We start from the raw sequence: 21,111 nt of genomic DNA on the forward strand, positions 1-21,111 counted from the left end.
AAACCAGGTGTGAGTGCCTGAATTAGGTCCTCAGACCTGCATTTGTACTTGTATAGAAAAGTTTGCTTTATTTCTTAAGTCTTTGAGAAGAAGGTAACTAGAAATAAAATTGCTCTGAGCTGATATTCAGACCCAGACAAAGATGATCATAATTTTAAGATGAGAGATGCAAAATGTGAGCTATGTATAAGTCAGCTCAAGAAGAGGGAAGCAGACTTGTAGCCCATCACCTTCAGCATGGATCTATGGAGATAAGGCATCATTAACAATAGGATAACAACTGCCTTGGTGATGGTAATGGTCATTTGGCTGAGCTGGAAAGGCATTGGGAAGCATGCAGCAGCATTCTCATCCTGTTAGGGCAGACATTCAAACCTCGTATTGGCATTAAAAGTTCCCTCAATTTACTGGTAATAAATGGAAATTCTAATGTTTGTAGTAACAGGCATGATACCTTTGCTATGAACTCTCTGGGGTCTCTTTGAAAGCTTTCTAGTTCTGTGGGCAGTGTGATCACTAACATAAAAACAGGGCTGCAAAGTAAGCAGTGGGAGAAAATTCTCTGAAAAGGCCAAGTCCTTCTATCTGTTACACCTAAAAGTTTATTCATTGGCTTGGTAATGTGGCAGGGCTTCAAGAGAAATTAAGAGTGGTGCCATAGTGCATATTTTGGCCTGTAAATGTATCTGTGAGTTGATACTGAGCCAATTACAAAAGTCTTAGAAAAATTAATGAGAAATAATGCAATACTTTTTCTGTTTTCTTAATGGCATTTTCTTAAACTAAAAATACTAATATCTTTTCCCTTTCTCTCTTAGTCCCACTCAGTGTTATTTGAATTTTGAAGATTAGAAAAATCTGGAAAGTATTTTTGAGAGAATCCATTTCCTAATCATACTTTGTTGGTATATATATTTATGCGTATTTTTCACATATGAGGCCTAAAGAAGAATAAGGACTGAAAATCTGAGGAAGAGCAAAATTATAGCTAGATATGCACCTCTTTTGCCATTTTGCTCGGGTTGCAAGGGGATGGCACTATGTTCATGAGCAAATTTAGATTGGATGGCAGGAAAACTTTTTTCACAGAAAACATTGCCAAGCACTGAAACAGGCTGCCTAAGGAAGTTGTGGAGTCATTACCCCTGGAGTTATGTAAAATATATGTAGATGTGGCAGTTATGGACAGGGTTTACTAGTGGACTTGGCAGCGCTGAGTTAATGGCTGAACTCAATATTCTTAGAGTTCTTTTCCAGCCTAAATGGTTGTATGATTCTTTTTTTACTGGATTTTAAAATCAGCCTTACCAGCCTTCACATTCAGTAGTAATTTTCAAGGTACCTTGAAAACCGATAAGAATTTTGACGTTATTTCTGTGACACTGCTTCATTTGAAAAGGTCACAGTCTTCTCTCATGTGTACAGTTGTGGAAATTGCTCAGTTGTTTCCTTTGGTAGGGCAGTGTTTTTCAAAGGTGCTACTCAGTAGTTTTCCAAATTGCTGTTTAAGTTTAGTTCACTTCAGGGTAATTGACTAAACTTTTAGCATTTTTCAGAAGAGGAAGAAACAAATCAAAGAAAAGCTAGATGGTACCGTGACAATGAAGACAAGACTTTAACTCCCCTTTTTGCTCTTGTTTTGCACTTTAAAACTCTAAATATAGTCTAAAACTAGGAGAAACTATTGCTTTGCTTTCCAGCAGAAATACTGAAACCGTAAAGAAGAGAAGATCCCTACTCCATTGGACTAAGATCTACCAAATTGTGCCTAGCAGGAACAATCTGCCCAAGGAACTGAGGAAATAGACCACTTAAGCACTAGAAACTCTCTAAAAACAAACAAAACCCCAAATACTGGATTTGTAATTTAAAATCTAAAAAGATTACAGGGAGATGCTAAACAAAGGCTCTATCAGATGTATGAAATGAATAAGGAGCTGATTCTCTATGAAATCTGAGAGGAACTGTACAACATCTTATATATTGTACCTATATATCCTACCTTACATCTTAGAGCCAAATAAGAAAATTTTGAAGAGGTCATATATATATTCATTTTCTATGAGTAAGATATAGGTCTCATATATAACATATGATATTGAGAGAGAAACAAATTGTTTAACTGAAAATTTATTTAAATTAAGCATATCTATTTTTTTAGTTAAAATCAGGGGCGTATCAACAGTATGAACTAGCAAAATACATTTATCTTGGGAGAGTCTGTCCAAAAAAGTTTGAACGTAGTTGCCTTCCTTAATGGTGGCATGTACAACTGACTGCAAAAAGGAAAGAGAAAAGAAATTAAATGAGAATATGTACCAGTTTTTCCTAATGAATTCACCTTCTGTTCCCTCCACAGTATTTTCCTTTTATCTATCATATATCTGAATAATAATTTCTCCTACCCCTTCTCTCTTTTTGTTTCCTCATTCTAATTTTCTCCATCTGCAGATAAAAAAGAAAATTTGTTTGTATTTCCCATCAGATTTGTTATTTTATTGCCAAGCTCCTATCGAGAAGAATTTATGGTTTCTTTTGTTCAACATGCTCCTTTTTGCATACAGTTTCTTTGAAGGTGTTTTTTTCTTTCATAATAATTCGTCTCTAATTTCATTTTCTCAAAATTCCATCCTTTATTTGTGATGCACATTGGTTCCTTCAGTTTTACAATATTTTATATCTTCCCAACCTCTTGATCTAAGTCCTTCTCCTTTTTTTTTTTTTTTTTTTTTCCTAGTGCTCTTCATTGTCCCTTTACTGCCCCTTTCACCTCCTGATTCTTCCCCTTTTTAATTTCTGGGATGATTTCTTCAGCAGCCAGGCTCTCTCAATTACTCAATTACATACTCCATCTATTTTATCTTTTTACCAGTACCCCTCCTGAGTGCTACCTCCCCTGATGATGCAGAAAGATACAAGGTCTTTCCTGTCTGTAAAAAACAGTGCTCTCCTGCCTATGTTTAGAACTGGGAAAAGGATGGCTGCCTAAAGATGACATCATTCCTTAGTCCTCCAAGGAAAGTGATGTGGAGATCCATCAAAGACCTGGCAGGTATCTTGTCTCCTTTACATGAATGTTTTATCCATTGCCTTAGAAGCAAGCATGGGAAGGAGCACACAGATTCCTGGCCAAGCTCTTTTCTTGTTTTCCAGCAAGCCTTAGGTTTATGTGTGCCCAGATAGGAATAAACCTAAGGTTTAACAAGAGTTTCTTGCTTACAGTTGAGCTCTACCTGAAGAAGTCTTCACTTGCTGCCCTGTGTGCCCTTTGAGCTAAAGGGCCGAGGCGGTACTTCCCAGGAAGGATCATGCAGACACTGATTTTTGGAAAACTCTTGAGGAAGAGGGGAAAGGATTCCATTCTATGGATTGACTTACGGTAAAGAATGGATGCTGGAATGATTACAATAGTTCTTTTCATAGAGTTGATATTAAGGATTTTAATATACGGCACTGGTTTCCTGACTTCCTATGAAATCTTAGGTTCCATGTCTTGTAAGCAAAAATTTTCAGATAACTGCAGGAGTGGTGCCAATATGTGTAGGACAGACAAGGTCAACAGCAATAAAATAAATCACAGGAGACTTACAGCAGAAGACAGATAATATGTAAAACAGATGTTCAGACCTCAAACAAGAGGGACAGTTGGACATGAGCTTAATTGTAGCCTAGTCTAAGATGGGTTTTCTGAACTATAGGCTCTGTTGATACATATATGTACAGTATATCTGGTATCAGAGGAGCGAAAATCTGGATACTCAGAACTCTGCAACTATGTAAATAATACCAATCAATGTTGGAAGTGCTTGGAGAACATACATATTAAACTTCAAATAGTAAAAATGGAGTATGCAATGATTGCAGCGACTATCCATTTAATTTAGTTTTGATAAATAAAAAAAAAGGCAAACATAATGAAGGAAAAAAAGTTTTGTTCATTTAAGTGTAAAATGAATAGCAGAATGGCTGATTTCCCTCTTGAGCACTCACTCTACCTCTCTCTAAAAGTGGAGGATGAGTGAAGAGATTCTGGATAAATGAGTTGTTAATCATTCAGTGTTTAGTTTCTCTTTTGAAAGAAGTCTTAGGTGATACTTATGATTGGATGATGCGGGTACTTGTCACTTACTACCCTGTGGAAGGATAAAACCTCGTAACTACTAGCTTAGCAATTCCATGTTTTATTCAGTGTTCTAAGAAGTGAAACGGAACACACCACTTCCTACTTATTTTCCACCTTGGAAAGTAATTTCCAAAGTTCCACTAGATCTAGTAGGCAGAAAACATCAATAGTTTTCTATGTTGCCAGCCTTGATAGAATTTTCCTCCCCTAAAATACATTGGGGTTTTTTGGTTGGGTTTTGTTTTTGTTGGTTTGGTTTGGTTGTTTGTTGGCCGCTGTGAATTTTTCCCAGCCTGGCCTACCTTTTGTGCTTTTGGCATGTCGGTGTGGCGCTGAGCACGTACGGACCGTGCGGATTTAGGTGGCTTTATTGGAGCACAATACATCTCCAGCCTCCTCAGGTCACAACTCTGGAAGCAGCATTCATCCACTATTCCCTTGTGGTGTAAGCGTCTGCTGCTGGATCCATACCCTGTGGGCTTACCTATTCAAAACACAAAGGGAAAGATTTTATGTTAGAAAGAAAATGCAAAGATCTCAGGTCATATTATGAAGCTGTATTATGTTAACCGAATCACCACTGACCGTTGTAGAGCCTGCCTGTGTGTATCTATTCTAAGACCCTGTTCTCAGATACACCTTTGAAAGATATTCCTGGAAATGGACAGCTTTGATCTCTGCCTCTGGGTGGTTGCTATTTAAGCATTTGAGCAAATCTATGCCTTCTTAGAAAAGTATTATTAAAGTATTTTCTTGAACTGCCTGAGCCTCGAAAATGGAGAGGGAGGAAGCTGAAATCTGACAATCAGAAACCTTACAAAGGAAGTTTGTCATTTTGCTTTTGTATGAAAACTGATTGTTGAGGCACCTGAGGTAGCTGGTGTGTAAAGACCATAGATCATGACTGTGCTGTAGATAAGTATTTCCTAAGAAAAAAGGCTACACCGAGGTACTGTGTGAAGTCAGAGTGTGCTCCAAAGGGGAAATAAATACTGTGTACCACTGCACAGGCTGTAAGGTCTGCAAGCTCAAAAGTGCGATGCAGGAATCAAGATAACAAAGTAACCAATGAAATATGAAGGTTGATGGAAGAGATAAAAGGAGAAGATTTTTATATTCTATAGATTTGCAGAAGATAAGAAATGGGACTGACACAGCATGGCTTTCCTGTGCTTTGCATTTGCACCAGCCATCTGTGGCTACTACTTAATTGGCAAATATTTTGCATTTTTCACTCAGCTCCAGTAGAGGCCAACATTTTCATTCATACAACTCTTACACACTTACATTTTTGTCTTTTTCCCCCGTGGTTTATGATTTCCTTAGTAACTGCTGAATTCTCTGCTATCATACGCAGAGATTAAAGGCCCATTATTTCCTGGGATTTTTTGTACACAACCCAGTCAGATGTGCAGTTGCCCTGTTATGACTAACGAGAAATGAAGGAACGGTAAATTCACAAAAAATAAGTAGTTGCTTACTTAATATATCTACTTTAAAATTCTGGTAGAATTTGATTTCAGACAGTAAAATTCTGAAAAGATTAAGTGTTTTGTTTTGACAATTTCAGCATTAAATGTTTCCATTTACAGAATGATCCACATTGGTTAAGAACTGAAAAATATGGAAAAAAAGGCAAGTGTGCCAAGAGCCAAAAAATGAAGTAACTCAATTCAGTCATCTCTACCAATTTCTTTTCTTGCATTTTTTTTTTCTCCTTCTCAGTTATATCACTGAGACCAAAAATCTGTTATTCACAGAGTTTGGCAGGAGTTTATGTTTTAAGAATTACTCAAGTTAGATAAAGGATAAGGATATCAAAAAAAGAGGAATATTCAGTTTCTCTTTGGAAAATTAATGCCCCCAATGCTTATACAGCAAAGTCTAGATTGATATCCATATGTTTTTCCTGCAGTGGTCAATTTGAAAAGACAGCATTATATTTTACTGTTCCCTGTGATTAAAATATGTATCCACTGATGAAGAGCCCTTGAGGCCTTAGAACATCAGTAAATGAAAAGACCTCTAGTGGTACAGTACATCTCACATTTTAGCCAGCAATTCAGCCAGCTAAGACCTAACTCTCCCTATGAGCTTTGTAAACCCAGAAAGCAGGTTTTTAAAATGTCATCTTTTTTTTTTTTCCCCCCAGGGACTATAAATTAAACAAAAAGAAAAACATGCTTACTTAGTATATTGCAATCCACTGGAGGCCTCTACATTGTGCACTGCCTGCTAAGTTATTTGTTTCATAAGACTAAACAGAACAGCAAGCCAGGAGTAGATTACAGTAATATTTTGGTTTGTCTCTGTGTGTTGTTTTATGTGTATCACTGAAAAGTATTCTAAATACTAAGATGTGCAGTTGGCTTGGTTTTTTTTTTCTCCCAGACTATTTTCTCTCACTGAGTTATAATCTGAAATACAAGCTTTTCCCTGGAGATTTTTCCTGAAATCTGTTAATCTGGTTGTTTTAGCCTAAATTTTTAAAATTTAGCCCCCATGATAAAGTGTGGGGTGTCATTACTTTGCAGTATACCCACAGCTGTGCCACATTTTGTCTCGCTCCCATTTAAAGCACAGAAAGGCAAATTGTGTCCCTGGATATGCAGGTGTAACCCTTCCTAAAAGATGCATCCAAACTATAGGTACAAGAATTGATGAGTTAAGCTTCCCTTTCTTTTACCAATCTGTCAATTTTTCATAAGCAAGCATACCCTAAAAGCTTCTGTTCGAGTTATTTTACCCTACAGTGTCCAAATTTAACCATTTATACAGTTGATAAAATACCTTTACTAACCTATATCTGATGCCTGCTTTATTTAGTCATCAGTAACAACATTCTTCCTCACTATCATGTGCATAAATAGTTAATACAAATCCTGAATCCTGGAATCTTTCTGGTGAAAATCTCAGAGTACTCCAAAATCATTTTTAGCGTAGCCAGACAAAAGACATCTATGTTTTATTTTTCTTTCTGACAAAATAATAATTTTATGAAGGATTACATAATGTCTAAAAGCTCTTCAAAAGGCCTGTATGGTACATGTAACAAGATGGGAATGGAATCTCTATCACATCAGTAATGGTATCAGCTATGAAGTGTGACATTAATTTATTTGTAGGCCTAAATATTCGTGCATTACATGGCATAGTAAATGCTCATCCTTTATATAAAGATAACATTAGTATTGAGAAGTCAGAATTTTTTTTTTCAAGAAATGTTTTCCCAAGGCTTTTGAAAGAGCTAAGCAATCAAGTATACTTAAGATTTGTGTGATGTAGAAAATGATATTGCCTAAAATGCTGTACAACAGAGAGAGCAAATTAACAGAAAAAAATATTCCTTTTCAGTAATCATGATCCACAATCGTGATTGAGAAGTATCTGATGACTAAAGTAATTTTAAAGCAATGGATTTTAAGTTGCTTCTGACCTCTGAAGTGCTGCAGTGTAGAAGTATGCTATCACAGAGAAAGATGAGATAAAGAATTACAAGGAGATAGCACCACTTCTACAGATGTTAATCACTATTTGGCCCATCTGTTCTGGCAGGACTGCAGGATCAGATGGTCCCAGTTCATCAAGTTACCAAAGTATGCACTTAGATCTAGGCAAATGTTCAAGCTCCTCTGTGGTGTGTTGGACTAAATTGCATATTAAACAGTGAGCACATGCCTGAGTGCTCTCCTACATAGGAACTGATATAACTAAGCACTTAAGTTAATTTCTGGACAAAAATCCATATTGGTAAATAAATGGCTGCTGGTTCTGCATTTTTAATATAACTTCTCCTTCTTAATTTAAAAAAAAAAATTATTGCCTTCAGTATGGACTACACCTTCTGTGTCACTATACTGGGAACACAGATAGTTCTTTCTCATCTTTCTGACATAATTTGAGTGCTGCCTTCCTGCTGTTATCAGAAGTTCCTTTTATTTACTCAACCATCAAAGTGCTGCCTGTGGACATACAACAGTCCTAGGTGTTCCTTTTTGCTGATATACACTGATTTCCTTGGAGGTTTCTTTCCTTTTTTGTCAGTTGCTAGCTCAAAAGAATTTCATATCATGTAGGTCAAAGTTTACTTAATAGAATATTTGGCTCTTATTTAATCTACTTTATCAAATCTGAGCATGTTTCTTTCGGTGTGCGACAAGCAGCTACAAAGTCTAGTCACACTGTTCTGAAGTGCTCTGAAAGCAGGCCAAGGTATAGGATTCCAATAGTTAAACAGCTGGCTTCTGCACTAACAGCACTTCCCTTTAAATGATGCAAAGTTAGTGGAGTAATGCAGCAGGACTTGTTTACACTTACTTTCTCTGTTCCTCCTCATCTCTCCAAAATACCCTACTGTTGCTGCCACTGCTTCTGCTCTACCAGTGGTTTCAATGTGAGAAGCACTGGGTGTAGGTGGACTGCAGAAGTTTCAAATGTCAAGTTATCTAGGCATTCTGGGTAGAATCATAATCTACTGTTGTAGTAGTAAAATTAGAAATAACATGAGAACTAGCCCAGGATAAATGCAAAGCTTGTCTACTCTAAGACTCTAGGAAAGAACTGGGGTTATGTGTCCTGGAACTTTTATGTGACTATTTGTATTTGCTCTTGTGTCTCTTTTAACCAAGCAGTAGAACTTGAGAGTGCCATGTAGACTGTAATTCAGAAATACATCATAAATCTGAAAAACAGTGGATTTAATCCTAATCTAGCATTAGAGTCAATCTTCAGGTGCAACTGCAGCTTTTAAAGTATGGTGGAAGGCCATTGACCTATTAGAGTGCTATAGTCTTGTAGTGAGAAACCCCAAATGTTTCCATCAAAACATCGGGGGAAGGTACAATTTGGAAGCATTGATAGCAGCTTACAGTATTGGGATGTATTGGAGCATCTTGTAAGGCAGCAGGTCAGTCAGACAGGATTTTCCTGTGGCCTGAACAACAGGCTGAGAGTTTGTGGTGCTGCATCACAACACAGTACTTGAACAAGCACGTCCTGTGTGCTAGATCCAGACTGGGAACTGCTGGTTGGAGAGGTTTTGAGTTGCATGTGCTGTCTGCCTTATGGTGGCACAGAAGGCTAAGGGTGCTGAGTTTGAGATTCATCTTGCTCATCCCTGGTCTCTGAAAATTAGGGATCTGGTTTAAGATAGTGAAGTCAACAGGTAGGTGTGTATGGAGAGTGAATTATTCCTGTATTGAATGCTTCGCTTAAAATTAAATTTATTCTTGTCCTCTGAAAGAAATGGTCTTTCATCGACTACAGATAAAGCTAATTGATCTGGTCTTAGCATATATGCAGAGCTTCTTCTAGGAGATGGAACTCAAGGAAAATGAATTAAATTAAAAATTATTTGTCCTAAATCACAGAATTTATGCAACTGGTGGAGTAAAAGCTAATCTCTTTCATTTCCAATTTAACAATTAAATATAATGATAAATTGTTCTAAAGAACAGTCCAGCCAGTGTACTGTTTAATTTTGTATCTCTGTGCCTCTTTGACTACATTCTGTATGTTAGTCTAGTATTTCTGTCTATATTTGCATCATAAATGCCTGTATATGCAAAATAAGAGACTGTTGATATCACTTTTCATCTCCTTGTAATCTTGAACAAATGGATTAGTGTTATATTGGTAATACTTCTTGAGGGTGCTCTGGAATTTCTCATCTGTATTTGAAAAATTATGAGTCAATGTTCAATCAGCAGGAAGTGCCTGGGTTTTGATATTTCTATGAAGTGTTAAAACAAACAAACAAGCAAATAAACAAACAAGCAAATAACAAATCTTGGGGGTTGTTGTAAAGTCCCTTACCAGAAATACCTCAAGGTTTAAATGTGCAAAGCAGGCAATCTGATTTTCATGTAAATAAGTTGCATGCATTTGAAGTGACAATATTTAATGTTTAGTTTCCATTTTCCTTCAATGTTTTGTTAATGCAAGAAAAATTATTATGCTTAGACTGATTTTTGTTTGTATTCATCAAAATGAGCATATATTAGCATTTATAAATGCTCAATGAATGGATGCCCTAGCTCTGAAATCTAATTTAATATGCATGAGAGTAGAGGATAAGCTTTATCAGTATGCCCAAGTAAAATCTTTATGAAAGCATATGCATTTGTTAATATTGTGATATTGCACTACAGCTACTGCTTTGTGGAATACTAGATTGTATTAACTACTGAGTCCAAAGAAAGAAGATGTTTGCTCTTTGCTCTGAAATCCTAGGCAAGTAAGACTGGGAAAACATGGACACTCAGTATTGATCTAGAAGAGGAATCTGTCATAAATTCAGAGTGTTTTGCCTGAATAAGTGAGATTTATAAATTTCACCTTTTGAAAAAAATTATAACTCCTTGATGTTTCAAATGCAGAGTAAAATAACTATTTCACTTCTCTAGTCAGTGAGACAAGTGTAGCTTTATTCCAGATGTGTTAATTTGTAATTTGTATGTCTATGTTTACTTAGTCTGTCACATAGTTAAATAATTTTTTTTTTCTTCTAGAAATATCCCTTCAGAAACTTTTTTTTTTTCCTTCATTGCGTATAGAATTGGGACGAAATTCTTCTCTTCTCCTAAACTTATTTCCAAAGTACAGCACTTGTAACAATTTCCTCTCACATACAGGAGTGCTGTTCTCTGTCCTTGTTATGGAATAGCTGCTTTGGAGGCCATCTAATGTGCTAAGAATACGATAGAGCCATTATGCTTCACACAGTGATTCCCAAGTCATTTGCAATGTGTGAGGAGAAGGAGGTGTAGTTTTAACTGTTGTACTGGGATACGAAGCAGGAATTTCAGAGTTTAGATACTTTTGAGGGGGAAAAAAAATGGAAAAAGAATGGGAAACAATATAATGTCTTATTTTACACCAATTCAGTGCTCTGGAGGCTGAAAACCTTGCCGACCTAGCACAATTTACAAGCCTGCATCAGATTCCAGGGCTGGAAAGTGCCAGATGCTGCCAAAAATATATATAGTTTGGCAAGGGAAATGCTTTGCTGAAGAGAAATTCACTATTGCAAGAATAACCAGGTTGATCAGGGTTTAGGACAAGATAATTAGAAGCCAGTAGGTCATTGTTACATTTGAATATTGCCCCTTGTAGTGCATTGAAGAGGGCAATGATAACACAGATATACAACCATAATGAAAATACATTCTCTCCCCTTCCTGCATATGCTCTCACAGGAAATAATTACTGCTTAACCTTGCGTGTGGTGGAAGTAGGAACAGTCTGATAGAAACTTTCATATCCTTCTTATCCCAAGCCAGTGTAAAACTTCATTTTATTTGGATTACCAAATTGATAACAATGAAACCCTATAACTGGGTGAAATTGTAACATCGCTGAAGTCACTGGTAAATCTTTTAGTGCAGTCAGGATTGTCTTGATGAATCAGATGCCAGAAGTTACTTATATATAACCTGATCCAAGGTCTACTAAAATCAATGGAAAGATTTCTACTGTCCTTAGTAGGCTTTTCAACATGCTGGTATTGAACACTTGCTTTTTCTTCCAACCTTGCTGTTCAATAAGTAAATACTGTCTTGGTGGCATCTAAAGAGATTGCAGGGAATGGGTGTGATGAGATTCCTTGAAGGAGGTGAGAAGAAGAGGATACTGATGTACAGTGTGAAGCAGAATGACTGATATGTGATTAGTGCCACTGACCACATAACAAGTAGTGCATTGCTTTGTACTTTGTAATCAGAATTTATAGCTTTAGAAAAGTTACTCTTAGCTGTTCTCTGAGACATGAAAGCAAATAGGAAATGACAAGCATGGTGCTCTTGCATTTTGGCATCATCATCTGATTAGAGGCAGAAGGTGGGAATGGCTGTTCCAAGGCTCATCTAATACCTTTTCCATTGTCCAGGAGTGCATACATTACGATTTTAATTTTTATTTATACAGAATATATATATCCTCTTTACAGGAGAATAAATAGGTGGGCACAGACCAATGTCACCTAACAGAGAAGTAGACAATTTTCATTCCCTTATTAGAAACAAGTGCTGGTTTGGCAGCAGCTGAACATGGGCCAGCAGTGGGCCTAGGTGGCCAAGAAGGCCAATGGCATCCAGGCTTGTATCAGAAGTAGTGTGGCCAGCAGGAGCAGGGCAGTGATGGTCCCTCTGTTCTTGGTTCTAGTGAGGTCATCACACTTTGAGTGCTGTGTTCAGTTCAGGGCTGCTCACTACAAGAAAGACATTGAGGGGCTGGAGTGTGTCCAGAGAAGGGCAACGGAGCTGATGAAGGGTCTGGAGGAGCTGAGGGAGCTGGGAATATTTAGCCTGGAGAAAAGGAGGCTCAGAGGAGACCTTATGACTCTCTACAACCACCTGAAATGAGGTTGTGGTGAGATAAGGGTTGGTTGGTTTTTACTTCTTCCAAGTGGTTGGAAAAGGGGAAACAGCCTCAAGTGCCAAGGGAGGTTCAGGCTGAACAGCAGGAAAAATTTCTTCACTAAAAGGGTGGTTAGGCATTGGAACAGGCTGGTCAGGGGAGCAGTGGAGTCACCGCCCCTGGAAGTGTTCAAAAAACATGTAGGCACTTTGTGATATGGTTTAGTGGGCAAGGTGGTATTCAGTCAAAGGCTGAACTCGATGATCTTGGAGGTCTTTTTCAACCTTAATGATTCTATAAGTGTGGCAATTAAAGAACGAGTAGGAGGGGGAAAGAAGGTAAGGCCAGTAAGAGCCTGGCTCACTCCTCACTGACACCATTAACTTTAGTGGATTTGCTCTATTGTGCTCTAAGCTCTGTCTAGTAAGATCTCACATCATTGCCAAGGGCTCTGCCAGGGAAAAGCATCCAACCTCGTACATTGATGCAGCTATAGGGCATCAGGAACAAACAATATTCAGTTTTGTACCTATGAAGTCTTGAATCTTCTTTAGGCTTCCAGTTATTGAACTTTTCTGTACAAGTCAGAATGACATTAGTTACTTCAAAAGTTACTTAAGCATGGTAAGATGACTTAATGCTTTTGGTGACAGTCCAGCATGTAGTTTTCTTACAGCCAACACTTTGAATGTGAATCATTTCCCAGAAAAAATATTTTTTATTGTCTGCTACTTTTGCCATATTGGGATGCTTTTACTTGTGGAAGTAGATTGCAAGATTGACTTGCAAGATTCCTGATTATAAAGTACAAATTAACCACTACATTCAGAACAGAAATTAAGGCAGAAAGATTAAGAGACAGATTCTTTTTTCTTCTCTGATGCTAAACAGTACTGTATCCTAAATTACAAGAGGTCTCTGCAGAGAAAGATAAGAACTTAATTTAAGTAATATTTATGGAATCGAACTATCAATTATTTGCACAGGAGAAGGCTGCGTCAGCTCCGGGTACTGAACCTACATCAACATAAGCACCAGGCCAATGCTTTAACTATATACCTGTCTTTCTTTAACCTTACTTTGGAGTCAGTAGGGCATGCAAAAATATAATCTTGAAATGAAGCATTCATTTGAGGTCATGATGCTCCTGGTTAAATTTGTCAAAGGAGATAAAAGAAAAGTGAAACTTTCCAGAGGAGTGCATCGTCATTAGGGAGTGAGGATGAGGTCATTGGGATGAGAAAGGGACAGTGCATTGTGGCTGGAAACAAAACCAGAACTAAACCTAGCTAAAATATAGTGGTGTTTGATTCATCTTTCGCTCACAATGATTTTCTACCAGTTGTAGCTCCATCCTTTAGCGATTTAATTTTGCAGTAGGAGCTAGGAGAATCAGTTCTAGTGGCAGGAACATAAAGAAGTCAGTGCTGAATAACAAATGAATCTACACTTGCTCTCCTTGTCCTTCCAGCTCACCTTGTTATTGCTGAAGAAATGCAGGGGGATTGTAAGGGAACACTGTTATAGTGCAGGGAGAAATTAGTTCCGCTATAACACTTTAAATACCAAAACTAGAGTTTCTGTAGGATGCTTGAAAGTGGAAGTGCTTGTGGGAAGTAAAGCTGTTTTATGAAACAAGGAGGACACAGTCCATCTTTTATGGGGCTGACAATGCCCTCTGCAGTCACGGTGTTTAAAAGGGAATGTAGTTTCTGAAAAGATTTTTTTTCAGTTCTCACTTGCTAAGTTTCAGTGGCCTTTTCAGGGAAGTTGAAAGATTTTTAAAGTTCATGTCTGTTAAAAGAGAAGTTTTTCTAAGTAACCAGAATTATTCCTTTCTTTTATTATTTATTTTCCAACTTGTTTAAGTTTGATTAATGATCAAAACCTTTGCATCAGTTAAAGATGTTTTTCAATGGCTTCTCCTATTTTGCAATCCTGCTATCCTTTTATTTCACTACGCTTCTTCTCTGGGTTATATGGGAATACTATAAACTTTAAAAAGGCTGTGGCAATGTTGAGGTTGACCTGGCCTTTACATTTTAGGTACTCGCTGACTTTTTTTGAGCCACCACACCCACAATTATATAAGCAAGTGAATCCAGTTCAGCAGAAAAGCAGTAGGATGAGTAAGTATTCTTACAATGGTGTAGAGTTTTTATTTTTCTTATAGGTGCCATAATGTGTAAGCTTAATGATGACTCTGTAAAACCTAGCTGTTAGATGCACTTTGTCTGCAAAATCATTCTTCCCAGTGAATGATTTTGCAGTGTTTTTCACATCATGTCATCCACTTCATCAGTCTGAGCCTACCCCTGCTCAGGACCTATGGTGGTTATAAAAAAAAAAAAAAAAAGAGAAAGGAGTATTGTGGAAAAAATACTTGTCTTAGGCATCACTGGCCAGTGGAGGGCTTACACGGTATCAGAACAAATGCGAAAATAGAACCAAGTAATTCCTATGAAATGCATTTCTAAAGAATCTCTTTTATTCCCTTGTTGGTTATTAAAGATCACAGCCTTTTTGAATTCTCAGGTCTTCAACACCTATAATTCATTTTTTATTCCTTTACATGCTAATAAATCTCAAAGCCTGGAGGACTTTGAATAAATCTTTTGATCATCTGAAAGCCTAGATTCTGAGTTTTGTGTTGGACATAGGCATCAGTATGAATATCTTTGTTGTGAGTCTTTAGATACTTAGTTCTGTAGTTACAAGTTAGCTGTATTTGAAATTTAGAATCCAGTATTCAAATTAAGGGTCAAGGTGTACAAAGGAAAATTACATTCAGGCATACCCTGTTGGTACCCAGAATTTGACTTAATAAGATCATAAATATTTTTAAATAACTATCCTTAAGTAGTTAATTGTAGTTAACCCTACAATTGGATCTAGTACTGTTGTACATAAACTGAATCAAATAGGATAGAAAACAACACTTCCACACAACAAAACCACCTAAGCACCAAAATCCTTGTAATTTTTCATCTTCACTTCTTCTGATTTGATACAGCTAAAGGAGTGGGCGAATGTCCAGGTAGGGCTAAATAATTTTCAGATATTTTAGATGTGCAGCTGAAGAGTTTTTCGTTTAATAACATATCCAAATTAACTTTATCGTTATCCACTCAAATGTCATTGAGAAAATTTAAAAAAGAATACTTGCAACTGCCTGCACTATTAGTATTTATACAGTTTTAGTGTGGATGTAGATGCCAGCAGTACAATATTTCTTTCTCTTAGGTCTTTTGTAGCAAAACCTTCTAGAGTTCTTTCCATTGAGAGTGATTTTTTGGATAAAATACGACCATTGCTCTCACTGAAACTTTGGGCAAAATGTATCCCAAATTAAATTGAATTTTTTGTGGTTTGGGAAAGTTGGATTAATTTTTTCCCTTGTTTTTTCTTTTAAATTCCTCTAAACTCCTCATTGCTTGCCAGAAAAGGAGGTGCCAAAATAACCCAAGGAGGCTGTGCAGCCTCTCCAGAAGTGAGAAGTTCAGTAAGTTTAGTGAGAGTGGCTGTTCACTCATTTTCCCCATTAGTGAAATTTAGAAAAGTTTCATGTCTGCATCCAGGATAAAATCCTAAATGAAAGTACAATGAAGTCACTTTCACAACTCTTCTTGTCTAAAACAGGTCTGAGTTTTCACTTCTTTTTTTCTAAATGACTACCTAAACTGCATCTCTTGTGATTTGGCTTAATTATTTGCAATTTCTCATCATCTGTTAGTTGCTTATGCCTCTCATGTGTTCCTTCTTGACTTCTTCCAATACCACTTCATAACTTTTCTAATGAATTTCCTAAACTCATTCCAGTATTCTAGGTGTTCTTTGTTTATCCCTCTAGCAGTTAGACAGCAGGGCATCAAATACATTGCTACCAATTTAAACGTCATAGTTGTTTTGACTTTCCATTCAGCATCATAAAACTGCTATGCAATCAACTGTGATCACTCTAAAGACAAAACCCACAAAAAATAAACTATTGCATATGGTTTTCTCTATGCAACTTCAGAACAGTATTGCTTTAAACCAGATAAATTTAATGTATGTCTCATTTAGAATTGGTGACAATAAAATAAACAACATCCTTGCTATTTTGTTTTCTAATCTTAGTGATACAAAGCATAAACTAAAAGGTTTTTATGCAGAAATAGCTGTGTGTTATGGACTTGTGTGGGATTGAATATGTTTCTTGATTTGTCTGTCTCCCTCTACTTGCACGGCTGGGATCTTTTGCCATACTACCACTTGCAAGCAGATCTGAGCACTGGAATTTCCTGGGTATGGTTTTATTATAGCGCAAACTGGCTGTGTCTCTGGAAGATTGGAATGATTCTGTGATAACTGATAAATTTTATCCTAGTGTACATAAGGTTTAAAAAAAGGTTTTCTGTCCTTTAAACGGTTCGTATCAATTGTTCTTAAGGTCACGGTCTATTGAAAAATTTAAACAAAATATTCATCTGACAAGGGCTGCAGTTTATTTCTACCTTATTCTCAGGGTTTTGGATCTTTTTTTCAATTAAGACTGTCTTTATGGTCAGTCATACATTAGCCCTGAAATCACATTATGACATACATATTTGTTTGTTTGTTTGAGCTCAGGGTTGAGACCCAGGGGGCTTTGTAGTTGTTGAATCTCCTGGGCAGTGTACGCTGTTGAAATGCCTGGAAACTGACAGGGACATTCTTTGCAGTCATTGTTTTCCTGTGTTATTTGTGTGCAAATTATGGGCTGTATGTCCATTTCTTATTCACACTAGAGGGCTCCTTCACACTTGCTTAGCAATGTGGCAGCACCTACAAGTTAGAACAGTGGAAACATGCTGCAGTGCAAGGCTTTGCCTGCATTTCAGGACGTAATAGGGTCCTGCGTCCTCCCTTCACAGAAATTGCTTCTGCATATTGTAACACTGTCACCTCATGAGCAGTGTCAGAATGGCCTGTGATAATTTTCTCTCCTTCTTACCACATTATGTGGGAAGAACAGAAACACTACAGGACTATTTCTGAACAAAGAGAAGATTTTCTCCCTGTTCACCTTAAAGGTACTCATGAGAATAATAAATGTCATAATCAAGCCAGCTGATAAACTGGAAATCTTACCTTGAATGTTTCCTAAAATTAGGTAAAATTGTTGAAGATTATTGAAAAGCATGTGGACTTGTCTTTCTGCCTTTGTGGCAGAAGTGGCTGAGATGATCTAATTTCAGTAGTGAGGACCAGTGTTTTTACAAGTTGAAGAAAATGCTTATGCTAACTGAATGTTGCAGTAGTCTTTCCTGCCAGTACTTGTGTCTTGGACTACAGTAGCTCAGATAATGGAAAAGAACTAGAAAATTAGAAGAAAGATTAACTGTTGGAACAAGGCACCCCCATGTGATAACTACTCTTGACCTTTTTTTTAGACTAGAATTTCAGATAATTTTGGCTTGTAAATACAGCTCTGAAATTTGAAAACTAAGTTGGTAGAGAAGATGTGTAAATCAGGAAGCAAAACACTTCTCAAATATCTGTGTTGTTATCTGTTATGTTCTCTTTTTCACAATATTAATACTTTTCTTAATTGTCTATACAGAAATTTCTTAGTATTAATCAGATTGGGCTTTCTTAATGTCTAATTTAAATGAAGTATTATGGCAGAAAACCCTGAAATTTACTGACAAAGTAGCTGTGTGCTATAGTTCAGTAACCTTTTAATTTTCTAAAATAACTGAATTCTCTTCAGTGTGAGAGGCTGCGTAGTAAACAGCGTCCACTCAAGTAACAATATTGGAAACTGTTCCCAAAACACTGAGTTATGTTGATATTTTAAAACATTGCTACTGTTTTCCACAGCTTCGGCACTTAAGCTCTACCCTGCTCTTTGTCAGCTTCATGCTTGGGAAATGTCACTGGAGTGACAGCTGGTGGAGTGAAGGCAAAGAGCGGAGAAGAAGCACTGAAAAAGGCAAAGAGTGGAGACAAAGCACTGAAAAAAATGCTTGGAACACATTCCTGTGTTGTAGGGAGAAAGGACGCCAGAAATAAAGAAACCAGTGCATGGCTTTTAATATGCACAACGTGTTCCATCCTATGTAAAAGCCTGTTCAGGGCTGGTTGCATTTAAACGTCCATGCACGATGGGCAGCGTATTTGTCAGGACTCCTTGCCACTCTTCAATAATGCAGCAACAAGGAAGATTATCTTTCTCCTACTCCAGGATGACGTCACTGCACTGATAAGAAGGACTTAGAAAAGGTTTATGTTCTTAGCACTAGATTTAAAGAATATAATGCTCCTTTTAATATAGTAATTTCTAGCTCTCCTAATTTTCAGTGTTGATCTTGCAAGATCATTAGGAAATTCAGAAATCATTTCTCTGGTTTGAGAGGAAATGAGTGGGGTGATCTAAGGATAAATAAGCTTTCTGCTGTAGAGTTCCTCTACCACTGTATCACATCTGGAAAGTATCCACAAGGTCTTTTCAAAGTGATATGCTGTAAAATTGCTAAAAATGCAGTCTTTAAAAATTCAAAATATTGTTAAGTTTTTAGTGTTGAAGTAGGTAGTAGTTATTGAGTACTTGATTTTTTTCCTAATAGAGCAGACATTTTAAATTTATTATTTCACATTTTAAACTTTCACATTAGACACCATCCTGGATCAAGAGAAAGTATCGGTGACAGGACACTTGTTCTTTCCTTATCAGAAGAAAACAGATATTATTGTACCATATCCTGCATCTTGCTCAGATTCATTTTGACTCATTTCCTCAGAGAAATTGCTAAAAACTCTCTAGAGTTCTTCATGGACAATTCATTCATTATTGTCTCATTGCCCTGGCACAATCATATTAAGTTGTATTTAGTGGATGTAGAAGAAGAAAGAAGAAGAGTAGCTCTTCTGGATGGGCTATGTGGCATCTGCTATAGCTCAAACTGGAATCAGTGGGGGGCAGCCCAATTCCTAAAGAACAATTCATCCTGACTTATTGCACAAAGTGCATATAAGTGTTTGAGATTTAAATACTTCTGCAAAACCAAACTAAATATCCTGCAACACTATCATCAATTGATACACAACAGAACACAAAGTTTTGGTAATCATACATATAAACTCTGATTATTTGGCATGGTAGTATTGTCACTAATTGTTGGAGCAGGTAATGACACCTAATCTTCATATTGCCTGACATTTCCTAATATTAATCTTTGCCTTAACACCGTTATAACTTAACCAAACATTGATTGTCTGGGTTTCAGGTTTTATGGATTGTGTGTATTCTATAGGTTCTGGAGGTGTTTTGTTCTCCTCTTGTAGAGGAGTTGCAAAGAAAAAGGTGCAACTAAAACCATTGAGTCATTTCTGACAGTAAGATTGGAAGCTATATGGTTTTGCCCCTGTTAAAATGTACCCCTCTTCCCTGAAGTGTTAGCCTGTTTTACTGAATAACCTTTGTGCTTCCATCACGTGAAGGTGGAATTCGGGGAAGAGGCAAAAAGGAATCATGGTTTGGGTTGGAAGGGACCTTAAAGATCATCTTGTTCCAACCCTGCTGGAGATTATTTCGGTTCAGATACTTTTCTTGTTATACTCCCCTCATGATAATTTCAAAGAGTTGTCATCTAGCAACTTTCCTGCTGTTTAGAGTGGCTGCTGTCATTTGTTACTGCTGCCATAGGTGAACCTGCTGTCTGATATTGACATTTCCCCATCTGAACATTGACATGAGGTTTCTCTTAAAAACATTTTTTCTTGGAATTTACTGATATTGAAGTTAAACAAGGTGTGGCTGCTTTGTGGTCAGGTGGGTTGGAGTGGGTGTTTCTGTAGAGATGCTTCAGAGTCTGCACTAACCAGGACTGCAAAATCGATATTTATGTACCTGTCCACTGACATGTAATGGCTACTACGCAGGGCAGTCACTGCCCAACCCAGATCTGATTAAGAAAAATGTGACAAGGTTGCATGTGCTGAGCGTTTGTGAGAGAACTGTCCTTGAAACCTGGTTCAAACATGATTCACCCTCAAAGGAGTCAAAGTCCTAGTTCAGGTAAGGTAGCTGCCAAACACAGAACTTTGTTAGCAACTTTTAAAGGCTCCTCTGTCTTAAATTATATTTTCTTCTGATTCATCGTTTTCACCTCTCTCTAGATGAGGTTTTTCTGCCTTTCTTGTAACACCTTTCTGTTACTGCTAATTCTCACCTTCTTCGCTCCTTGATGCAGTTCTGTTGTATAACGAATGCTTTTAAAAGAAGTATACTAGAGTATTGACTCCTTTAAATTCTTGATGGATATCTCAAAGCTCAGACTAAGACCTTTTTTTTCTATTGTTTCTGCATTAAGAATACTGGAAACTTTTGACCAGAGTTTCTATTAAATTTGAAAGAGTAAAACTTTTCTCAACTGACTTTTCCAAGTCAAAAGTACTTAACAATTCTGAAAAATAATGCCTTCACAGCTCATCAGCACAGTATTGACCCAGAACTGACAGATATCCTAACTACAGGGAAGTCACTGACTTTGGAAAATTAACCTCATGGGAATATTGATAGAAATGAGACTAGGAAAAGAGCATGCAAGGCAAGTGTGCTCTTCTCTGAGGTAGTTCTTTTGATTTATTGGCAGAATGTTGTGGAAAAT

General features: G+C 37.1%; 1 protein-coding gene across 1 annotated transcript in view; it reads right to left on the reverse strand.

Moving 5' to 3' along the window:
• The window catches only part of IGF1 (insulin like growth factor 1), a 54,757-nt gene that overhangs the window by 10,576 nt on the left and 23,070 nt on the right, over window positions 1–21,111 (reverse strand). Inside the window, exon 3 of the mRNA XM_032106607.1 lies at window positions 4,426–4,607. Coding sequence (XP_031962498.1) covers window positions 4,426–4,607 — 182 coding nt within the window. The remainder of the gene's footprint in view (window positions 1–4,425; window positions 4,608–21,111) is intronic.

The sequence above is a fragment of the Corvus moneduloides genome, chromosome 4 (genome assembly GCF_009650955.1).
Source record: "Corvus moneduloides isolate bCorMon1 chromosome 4, bCorMon1.pri, whole genome shotgun sequence".
NCBI classification, from domain to species: domain Eukaryota; kingdom Metazoa; phylum Chordata; class Aves; order Passeriformes; family Corvidae; genus Corvus; species Corvus moneduloides.